The 10763-nt window shown below is 33.0% G+C and overlaps 3 protein-coding genes across 3 annotated transcripts; 2 read left to right on the top strand and 1 right to left on the bottom strand.

Moving 5' to 3' along the window:
• Nucleotides 1-5080: 5080 nt before the first annotated feature.
• On the top strand, nt 5081-6024 carry cyp3 (putative peptidyl-prolyl cis-trans isomerase). Its single transcript, XM_024837876.1, has 3 exons — nt 5081-5441; nt 5494-5652; nt 5725-6024. Exons 2-3 carry the CDS (start codon nt 5494-5496, stop codon nt 5914-5916), a joined length of 351 nt encoding a protein of 116 aa, XP_024688794.1. The 5' UTR covers nt 5081-5441; the 3' UTR covers nt 5917-6024.
• P168DRAFT_330709 (alanine--tRNA ligase) lies at nt 5845-9454 on the bottom strand. The gene is made up of 6 exons (XM_024841619.1): nt 9153-9454; nt 8945-9090; nt 8864-8890; nt 8776-8811; nt 6296-8704; nt 5845-6234 (listed from the first exon to the last, which is right to left on the bottom strand). The coding sequence occupies exons 1-6, from the start codon at nt 9394-9396 to the stop codon at nt 6061-6063; spliced, it is 3036 nt and encodes a 1011-aa protein (XP_024688793.1). The 5' UTR covers nt 9397-9454; the 3' UTR covers nt 5845-6060.
• On the top strand, nt 9395-10299 carry P168DRAFT_293774 (uncharacterized protein). Its single transcript, XM_024837875.1, has 2 exons — nt 9395-9677; nt 9748-10299. Exons 1-2 carry the CDS (start codon nt 9536-9538, stop codon nt 10179-10181), a joined length of 576 nt encoding a protein of 191 aa, XP_024688792.1. The 5' UTR covers nt 9395-9535; the 3' UTR covers nt 10182-10299.
• Nucleotides 10300-10763: the final 464 nt, after the last annotated feature.

Genomic DNA, 10763 nt, shown 5'->3' with positions numbered 1-10763 from the left:
TTTTATTAATTATATTAATAAGTTCTCCTAGCTTATTATTATTAAGAGAAAGACTTATCTAGGAATCCTAAATAAGATTAATATAATAAATATATATTAAGTAAACCTGATTATAATAAAGCTTATATAAATAATTTACTTATTTAAAATAAAGAAGATATATAGCCTGTAATTTCTAGTAAAGAAATCTTTTATAATAAGAAGTTATAATATTATTATAAAATATATTTTATTAAATAAAGTTATTATTTATAGCCCTGCAGATATATCTTAATAATTATAATAAGTAATTAAGAAATATCTTATTTAAAATAAGTATTTTAATATAATTAATATATCTGAAGAGAAATAAATATATATCTTATTAATTAAAAATTAAAAAAATAAGATCTTTAAATCCTAAGTCTATAAGCTTAAGAAGTATAATAAGAATTATATAAATTATATGTATAATTAGCTATATAAATATAAATATTTATATTAAATAAATCAATATATTTTAATTATATTTCTTATTTTTATAGCCTGTAATGCCTGTAATCCTGTTCTTAATAATTTAATAATAAATTCTAGTTATCTAGTAGTTAATTTATAAGTAATAAATTATATTATTTAGCTAAATATATATCCTTTATATACTTAGAATAAAATTATCTAGTATATATATAAAAAATAATTTATTATAATTATTAATATTATTAAGTTTTTTTTTTTTAATAATAGATCTACTTATAAGATTAAAATAAGATTATTATTATATCTTATAAAGACTAGGAATCTTTTAATATTATATTTATAAGATTTATTAACTTTATATTTTATATATAATATTAAATAAAGAATATATTATAAAAGCACAAGTAATACTATATAATTTATATTAATAATATAATAATTATATTTAAGATCTTAAAGAAGTACTTATAATATTTATATATTATATTTAAGACTCTTACTAATTATGATATATTAGTTAATCTTAAAAAATCTTATATTAGTTTTCTTTTAATTTAATTACTAGAATAATATATTAATACTTATAATCTCTTTATAATAAAGAAATATCTTAAAATTATTTAAGTATTAAAATTCTTAGATACCCTGAGATCTTTAAAATAATATTTTAATATTATTAGTTATATATAATAATAAATTAAGTATTATATATAAAAAAAGTTCTTATTATAGAATATCAAGACTAAATTATTAAAAAATATTTTTAATTAAGAATAAGTATACAAGACCTGGATATAAAAATAATAATATTAAATTATTTAGAGATATATATAGTATAGGAAACTTTATAATATAAATTTTAATAAAAACTATTTTATTATTATTATAATCTTAAATAATAATTATATATAGATCTTAATATATTTAAGAATACTAGTCTTATTATTATATAAATTCTTTAGTATTATTATTATAAATTATAAATTATTTAATTCTTTTTCTTAGCTATTTCTTGACTTTTATAAAATCTTATTACTAGTTAATAGAATTTAAGTTATTAATACTTATCTAAATATTATAAAAAGTATAATATCTTATAAAATCTACTTATAATCCTTTTATTATATATATAAATTATTAATTAATTATTAATATTATAAAGTAATAATTACTTAAAATAGTCTCTTTAGTTAAGCTAAATCTCTAGATAATATAAGTATTTATTTATATCTAGTAATTTAGAATCTATATCTTTTATTAATTTAAAAAAAATAATATAATTACTAATATATTATTTTACTTATCTTATTATTAATCTAGGCTAATAATATTCTTTATATTTAGCTTAAACTTAATAAATAATATAATAAATAATCAAGAAAAGTCTTATCCAGAGAATCTTAAAATAAAAATATTAATTATAATTAATAAATTATTATTTATTTTTTATATTATAGAAGTCCTTTATATAATATTTATTTTTATTATATTTATAATCTACTTATTAAATAAGTTTAAGAACTACTTATAATAAGCTTATTAAAAAAATATTTATTTTTATATAATTTTTTAATATATAAAGTAATTATCTAGGATTTTATACAAGATTAAAGATAGTATATTATTTATATATTATAATCTTATAAATAATTATAAAGATTACTAGTTATATATTTCTTAATCTATATAAAAAGAGATATTCTAGTTTATTTATAATAATTAAAGATATCTAGAATATAATTATAGTATAATTATTATAAAAAAATATATAATATATAAGAAGATTTATTACTTTAAGAAGTATATTACTTATTATTCTTAATATCTTAAGAATTATATTTATTATTATTACTTTTATAATATATTATAACTTATCTTAGTAATAATAATTCTCTTTTATATTATTATAATAAACTTTATAATTAGTCTTCCTATTAATTAATAAAATTATAATAAGATTATAATATAGATAAATAAGATAACTAAAATAATAAGTATAATATTTAATAAGAATATTAAATAATCAAGACTAGATATAAGTTTATTTATATTTCTAGATAATAGTAGACTAGAATATACTAGTATTTATTATATTTAATAAAAATTTATTATTTCTTACTAACTTCTAGTAAATAATTTTTTATAATTTATATATATAATTATAATATTTTATTATATAATCCTCATAGTCTAATAGACAGACTAAATATATAATTTAGATTATTAAGATTATAATAATATATTTAATTCTAGTAAATTCTTAAATAAATATTAAGAATCTATATCTCTTATTTTAGTTATATTTAAACTTAATAAAAAACTTAATTATAAAAATAACTTTATATAAGACTCTTTACAAGTTCTTTTATATTATACTAATTTATATTAAATTATTAAGTATAATTTTTTATTATAATAAGATATAAAGAAAACCCTCTAATTTATAAAAGTCTAAATAAAAAAATATTATAATTATTATTATATATCTATATTTTTTGAATCTAGTAATAAGATCTATTTATATCTTAAAACAGGATATAATATTTTTATAAATTAAAATCTTTTTTAAAAGCTAGATTAATATTATACTAGCTTATTTATTATTCTAGAAAATATTAATAAAAATATTTATTAACTAGATTTATTATTAAATATTATTTATCTAGTAATTAATATTATATTTCTTAAGCCTGTCTCTAATAGTCTAAATTTATATAATTATTATTATATTATACTAGTCTTAGTATAGGATATAGAGTTTTCTAATAATAATAATTATTAAAGATTAAATAATTACTTTACTATTATATCTAATATATAGATTATAATTAAACTCTTTATACTAAGTACCTAGTAAGATAAAAAGAATATAATTCTTAATATAATATCTAGAAATAAAAGAATAGTTTATAATAAAAAGCTAGTAAACTTATTATATATATTTTTAGCTTTAGCTAAAATTCCCTGCTATTTATATTATTATATATAATTAGTATTATAAATAATATCTTTTAATATTTTTCTTATTTATTATTATTTAATAATTCTACTAGTAGCTACCTAGAGTAGTTAGCTTATTAATAAGGTAGGACTTAGCCCCTGCTTATCTAATCAGGACTAGCCTGTGTTATACTTTTATAGCCTACAGACTAAGAATAGAAGATCATCTTCTTCCCTAACAAACTAAGTCCTATCATGACACTTCTAATTTCTTAATCTACTTATTTCTTATATTTTATTTATAAATTATAAAAGTATTCTTATAATAATTGTTACGGAAACCCAACAAGGTTAATACCCCACAAAGGCAGCACAGCCAGGCAGAAGCCCAATACTAATTAATTAATAAAGGATTAGGATCCTTGTACAAAAGAAACTAAAGAATTACATGACCTAATTACCTACCCCTTATATAAAGCATGGAGTAGCTATAAGATCTAATCACCTACTTTTAATCTATCTCAAGGAGTAGCTATAAAGTAGTTATATCAAGATCTTATATTATTAGCTCCTACTCCTATAAATACCCCTAAAGTATATATAAAGTATATAAATATAAAGAATATATAAGAATATTTATTTACCTGTATCTATAGTTTAGTTAGTTATATTTAATAATAGTTTCAAGTCTGAGTATATATTTAGTCTAGTTTCTACTTATCTATACTTAACCTAAGTATTAAGTATATATACTTAATATACCTTACTTCTCTTCTTGCTTATTAGTTATCTCTAGACTATTAATTCACCTTATTAATTAATATAATTAATACAGCTACTACATAAGGCCTTGGGTTAGTCTAACTTATTATTAATAGCTGCTAGAAAGACCACAGGGCGCTCTTTATCTTGAACAACCTAAGCCACCAACACTAGTACTGCAGAAGCACAAAGGGATCCTAGGGTCTTGACAATAATATATTCTAAAATATTAATAATAAGTATTTATTTCTTATTGAAATTAAAATATACTAGAATAAAAGATTTTATAAATCATTTTTTTAACTTTCTAAAAATTATTTATTATTAATAATAATAATAAAATTAATAAAGAAGATAAAGATAGTGTCTTATTCTTAGTTTATAGGCTACCAAAATAATATAATATAAGCTAGTCCTAATTAGGGGGGCAAAAGGGCTAAGCCCTACCTCATCAACAGTCTGACCGTTGGTTGGCAGAACTCCAAGGTGGTAACAATAAATCTAATTCTTAGACCTGAATCTATTCTAAAGAGTAAAGATAGTTTAGAGCAGATCTGGATCTAGATCAGAACAGATCCTTTTGAGGTCTGGTTCTATATCATTTTTGAAAATAATAATTTATTTATTATATATTTAATTAGAAGATATGTAAAAAGATCAAAAAGTATCAATATATGTTTAGTTCCTAGTTAAGAACAGCCTAGTAACTTAAAGTTTCTTCTTGATTAGGATTAGTTAGCCAGCTAATATACTAAAAATAACCCCATGCTCTAGTTAGGGTGGGCGGCTTGATCGGGAAATATACTATCACAGCTCTAGTGCTGCCTGAGGCTGCAGCTTAATACAAAACCCCTTTGATGCGTGTGATATGTTAGGATGCTGTTTTCTTTGATCTTTAACTCAATCAAACAAAATCATACTAAAACAATCAAAAATACCTAAATAGGAAGAACGTAAAATGGATTCATCTTCTAATCCAGTTGTTTTCTTCGATATAGCATTAGGTGGTAAGTCCAAAAACATTCCACATTGATTCAACAAAGTTTCAGAGCCTAGCTTGAGGTGATTGCCGTGCATGGCAGTGCTATCATACAGGGAATCATACTCAGTATCATAATCAGATCGATGGTCTAAGCTGACACATCTATTGCCAGGGGAGCCTCTTGGGCGCGTGAAGATAGAACTTTTTGCAGATGTAACTCCGCGAACCGCAGAGAATTTCCGTCAATTCTGCACAGGGGAAAGTAAAAACTCCCAGGGACGACCGCAAGGATATAAGAATAGCAAGTTCCACCGCGTGGTATGTACAGACTGATGGTTCCTAACATGAATAAGATGACTTATTCAAATCAAAAGATCAAGGATTTCATGATCCAGGGAGGTGACTTCATCAATGGGGATGGCACAGGATCCTGTTCTATCTATGGACTCTCAAAATTCCCCGATGAAAATTTCGCTCTAAGGCATGATCGTCCTGGTCTCCTAAGCATGGCAGTGAGTATCAACCCGTGTTCAATTGATTCGGTTGATAGATCAAGAAAACTACGAAAAAACTAACACATATAGAATTCCGGGCCCAATACAAATGGCTGCCAGTTTTTTATAACAACTGTAGCAACACCATTCTTGAACAATAAACACGTGGTTTTTGGCCAGGTGGTCAGTGGAATGGAAACTGTTAAGATGATTGAGAATACTCGAACTACCAGGGACAAGCCGAATCAGGATGTGGTGATTGTACAATGTGGAGAGATGTGAACCCAGTAAATTTACGTGTAGACATAGCTCCAAACAAACAAAAGAAAACAATAGAAAACACAAGCGAGGTCGGGCCTTTGTCTGAGATTGTACCAAACCCCATGAAACATTTATTTCATTAGACCATATACCGACGCACAAGGACTAGATCTTGAATTTACCAAGATACTCGGTCGCCAGTGAAATGGCCTCCTCAACTTGGACGGGATTGTTGCCGTTTCCAATGCAAGTGGCTCCTTTACCCCCCGCCTTGCCTCCGACTGCGCTGGAAACAACGGCCGCCCAGTCATTCGCTGTAGCTCCCTGGTCCGAAAAAGCCTATATTCAACAGATGTGTTAACTTTCATCCTATAATGGAACTTGACAATGACAATCGAACCTTCGAAACATGGCAGCCATGTGCAACACGCCCTTGGCTAGGATCAGCGGCCAAGATATACACAGTTTTATCTTGCATCTTTGATTTGACATAGTTGAGGGTTTCGCTCAGAACCTTCGAATTGGCCGAAATCGGGAGCTCAGCAACGAGCCACGATTTCTCGGCGTTCTCTGGTGCCTGGAAGTAAGATGTCACAGTCTCGAGTGCTCTCTTGGAATCGAGTTTCTGCTGCGCTTTTTGCCCGTCAAGAATCTGCTTGTTGATAGCTGCAAAACGTTCTCGAAGTCGTGACTTGTGCACAGCAGATATCGTTAGCCGACTGAGCTCAACTTGCACCTGCTTGGCCTCCTGTTCCTTTTCTGGGCCTGGACTCATTGACTGTAGACGGTCCAACCGTTGCTCAAAGTCTTTGGCTAGTCGTTGGACTTCATGAGCGTCCTCGCCAGTGACTGCAATCATTCTGCGAATACCTTTCGCAATTCCAGCCTCCTCTATGATGACGAGGTCCTTGATATCGCCGGTTTTTTGAACGTGAGTCCCTCCACAGAACTCGATGCTGACCTCCTTCCAACGAGGATCGTTGACGTTCTTCAGAATCTCTTCCAATTCCACACCAACAGAAACAACGCGGACAGGGTCTGGGTATGTCTCTCCAAAAACAGCCCGAACGCCTGATATTTCGCGAGCAACAGCAAGGGAAACTTCCTGTGAGTAAACAGCACAATTTTGTCGTATATAGTCAGTTGAAATTGACTCAATCTTCTCCAACTCTGCATCGGTGACGGCTGCTTTGTATGAGAAGTCAAATCTTAACTTCTCTGGTGCAACAAGAGATCCTTTCTGTTCTATCCCTTCTCCAAGGACCTCTCTCAGAGCAAAGTTGAGAATGTGGGTACCCGTGTGATTATTGCGGATCGGCCAACGGCGTAGTTCGTCATACTCAGAGATAACAGTATCACCAACCGCGAAGGCGCCATACTTCATGAAGCCGGTGTGAAGGACATAGCCGGCATAGAGCTGGACGTCACCAACTTCAATTTCAGCCTTCCCATCGATAACAATTCTGCCAGTATCATTCTCTTGCCCACCTTGTTCCGCATAAAAGTTTGTACGGTCCAAGATAATACCAATTTGCTCTCCATCCGGTATTTCCTCCGTAGTTGTGTGAAACGCATTCTTATGATATAGCGCCTTGATTTGAGCAGTGATGTTTCCTCTCTCGAATTTGGCCGAGTCATCCGTTTTTGGGACGTCGTTCATATTTTCCAATTTTCCAAGATCATGAACATCCAGCTTGACTGTGCCAGTTGCGGCCCTTTTCTCGCCCTTGCTCGCCTCTTTCGCCTTGAGACGGGCTTGTTCAAACTCGAGGTCATCGATCTGCAACCCGCGCTCTTCTGCCATTATGCGAGTCAAATCAACCGGAAAGCCGAATGTATCGTAAAGTCTCCAAACATCGGCACCGTTCAGTTTGTCGCCGCCTTGGAGTTTGGCCTGCTGCGCGTATGTTTCAAACTGCCTTTCGCCGCGATCGAGAGTCTTCGCAAAAGAAATCTCTTCTTCGTCAAGTATTTCCTTGACATCATTTTGTTTCAGCACCAATTCCGGGAACATGTCTCCAAGTTGATCAACAACGGTTGGAACAAGTTTGGAGAAAAAGCCCCCAATCTCGACCCCGAAATATTTGCGTGCGTAACGAGCACCTCTGCGCAATACTCTCCGCACGACGTATCCCCGCCCTTCGTTATTGGGAATCACGTCATCCGAAATTGCGAACATTAGTGTTCGAACATGATCAGCCACAACCCGGTAAGCAGTGTCAACACCGTCGGAATCATCATTCCCAAATAGTCCTTGATATTCTCGGGCGCCAGTTGCGATTCTGATAGCTTCAAAAAGTGGCGTAAAGACATCGGTGTCGTAATTCGAAGGTTTATTTTGCAAGATCGAAACCAGCCTTTCGAAACCCATGCCCGTGTCGACATGCTTGCTTGGCAGGGGCCTTAAGGAGCGGTCGGATTCGCGATTGTACTGAATGAAAACGTTGTTCCAAATTTCAAGAACATTGGGATCGTCCTCGTTGACAAGCTTGGCAGCATTGCGGCCACCGATCCTGTCATAATGAATCTCAGAGCAAGGGCCACAGGGACCTTGATCACCCATTTCCCAGAAATTGTCTTTCATGTTGCCTGGCAGAATGTGATCTTCTGGGACCCCGACTTCCCTCCAGATACTCTTTGCTTCCAAATCTGGCTCAAGGCCGCCCTCTTTGTCGCCTTCAAAATAAGTGACATAGAGACGCTGGGGGTCCAATCCATATACTGCGGTTAATAGCTCCCATGAGTAGCGAATCGCATCTTTCTTGAAATAATCACCGAAGCTCCAGTTGCCAAGCATTTCAAAGAATGTCTATAGTAAGGTTCATGGTCAGTGATCGCCCCCAAAGTATACTTATGAAAGCATATCCGAGTTGAACATACATGATGATAGCTATCCTTGCCCACATCGTCAAGGTCCTGATAACAAGTCAGTGCTGATCCGTAAGAAATCAACCCTGCTTTCACCTACATTATGTTTTCCGCCAGCACGGATGCACTGCGCATGTATTAGTATGGCGCGAATATTAACGTAGCGTTGAGATAAGCAAACCTTTTGGGAATTAACAGCTCTTTTCAGCTTCGCGAAATCGGAATTCGGATCCACAGTGCCTAGGAAAATAGATTTATACTGGTTCATCCCTGCATTGGTGAATAGCAAAGTGGGATCCGACAGAGGAGCAACCGAAGAAGAGGGCACTGGTAGGTGAACAACGTCAGTATGCGACCAAAACTATTGGGGGTTCAAACATGAGGAATACCGAAAGTGTGGCCATTTTTCTTGAAATAATCAAGAAAGGTGTCCCGAACATTTTTAGCAGTCCAATCTGGACTTCCTTTGGAGTCTGAAGCCATTCTGGTGTATGCTGGTACAGTGGTTGTGTGAGGGGCAGTTGGGTGCGGGGATGTGTGAAAATTGTAGGATGATCTGGGTTTTAACCTATGAGGCGATAGTAGATGAGTCAAGGCCAGTTCCCCGTCCCTCAAGACCTTGAGAGCCCGCATCAAGTCAACCAATCAAGAATGCATCCAATTCTATGTTGTTTCGTTTGCTGATAAGATAATACCAGGGCATAGATATAGTCTCCTTCCTTTTTTAAACTGAAAGATCATTCATAGGTTGAACATCGATCACCGATGCGACATGGCTGATTGCGCTCGTGTTGGGGCTGGTGTTGGCGGAGGTGCCGACAATACCGGTGCATGTCACGGGAAAAAGCGGCCAGCAAAGGACGACCCGGATGGTGACCAACCTCTTGCCAAAAGACTCAGCCGTTTACACTTAGGTGTGTGCTTGACCCTACAGTTCTTTCATATCTACATAAAATCAAAAGCATCCTTCTTATCATGTGATAGATCCTACAAACCAGAAAGTTTCCAATCAGAATGACGCTGCTCTTCCGCCCTCTCAGTCAAGACCGACCGATATGATGATGCTAGATGATACAGAGCACACCGTCTACATCCATGACTTGGACCGTGAATTGGCAGAGATCGAGTCGTCTGAGGACCCCTCTATCTTTCTTCCAGGCCTCGGGGAAAAGTTAGCAGTATTCCCAAAGTCGCTCGTTGCCCAGAGCAATCCAAAGTGCCAGGCACTGGTGCTTTATCAACAACCTACATCACCGTCAATGCCAAGGGACAAGGGCAATGCCGGGAAGGCCTTGGCCGAAACTCGAGAGCGAGCACGCAGTCTATATAACGCTTCATCTCTGGATGAGTCACAACAAGCTCACTTGAGCCATCGACAATGTGAGCAGGAGGGTATGGATGTGGATGATGATCCTTAGCAATGTATAAATATGGTGAGGTGTTGAATATATAGTTATTAATGTATAATGCCCACAATTCCTTCAAATTACTCTTGACAATCTGTTATGAGGGGTTTGAAACTTGGCATGTTTGAAGACGTTCATTGGCGTATAGAACATAGCTTGACAATATTCCAGAGTGTATTGTAAACTTTAAAACCACTACACTTGGATCCGCGTAAGTTCCTGATAAGAGATTTCTAATCAAGACCCCTAGGACGTTTCAAGACCTGTGTCTACTTTACCATCATGTAATGTGTCCAGATCATACCTGCTCATCCTTCATTACTTACGTACGTAGCAGGTACGAGTCCATCAAATGTCAGTGTGGCGTTCTGAGCGGACGGGGGAGGCTTCGGCCGTGGCGCGGGACATGCAGCCTCCATCCGGCCGGGACCAGAGGGCGGACTGCGTTCGGGCCCCCGAATGCGGCCAGCTTGGAGGATTTAGCGATGTCCACCAAGTACCACACACCGCTATGCGATCATCACGATTCCATTGAACTTTCGATGTAAACCAGAAGAGATAGGATCTTTCGGATCGATACCTGGCTGACACTTG

The sequence above is a fragment of the Aspergillus campestris genome (assembly GCF_002847485.1).
Source record: "Aspergillus campestris IBT 28561 chromosome Unknown P168scaffold_16, whole genome shotgun sequence".
NCBI classification, from domain to species: Eukaryota; Fungi; Ascomycota; class Eurotiomycetes; order Eurotiales; family Aspergillaceae; genus Aspergillus; species Aspergillus campestris.
The sequence above is the reverse complement of the archived record's forward strand: the minus strand, read 5'-3'. Positions and strand labels throughout refer to the sequence as shown.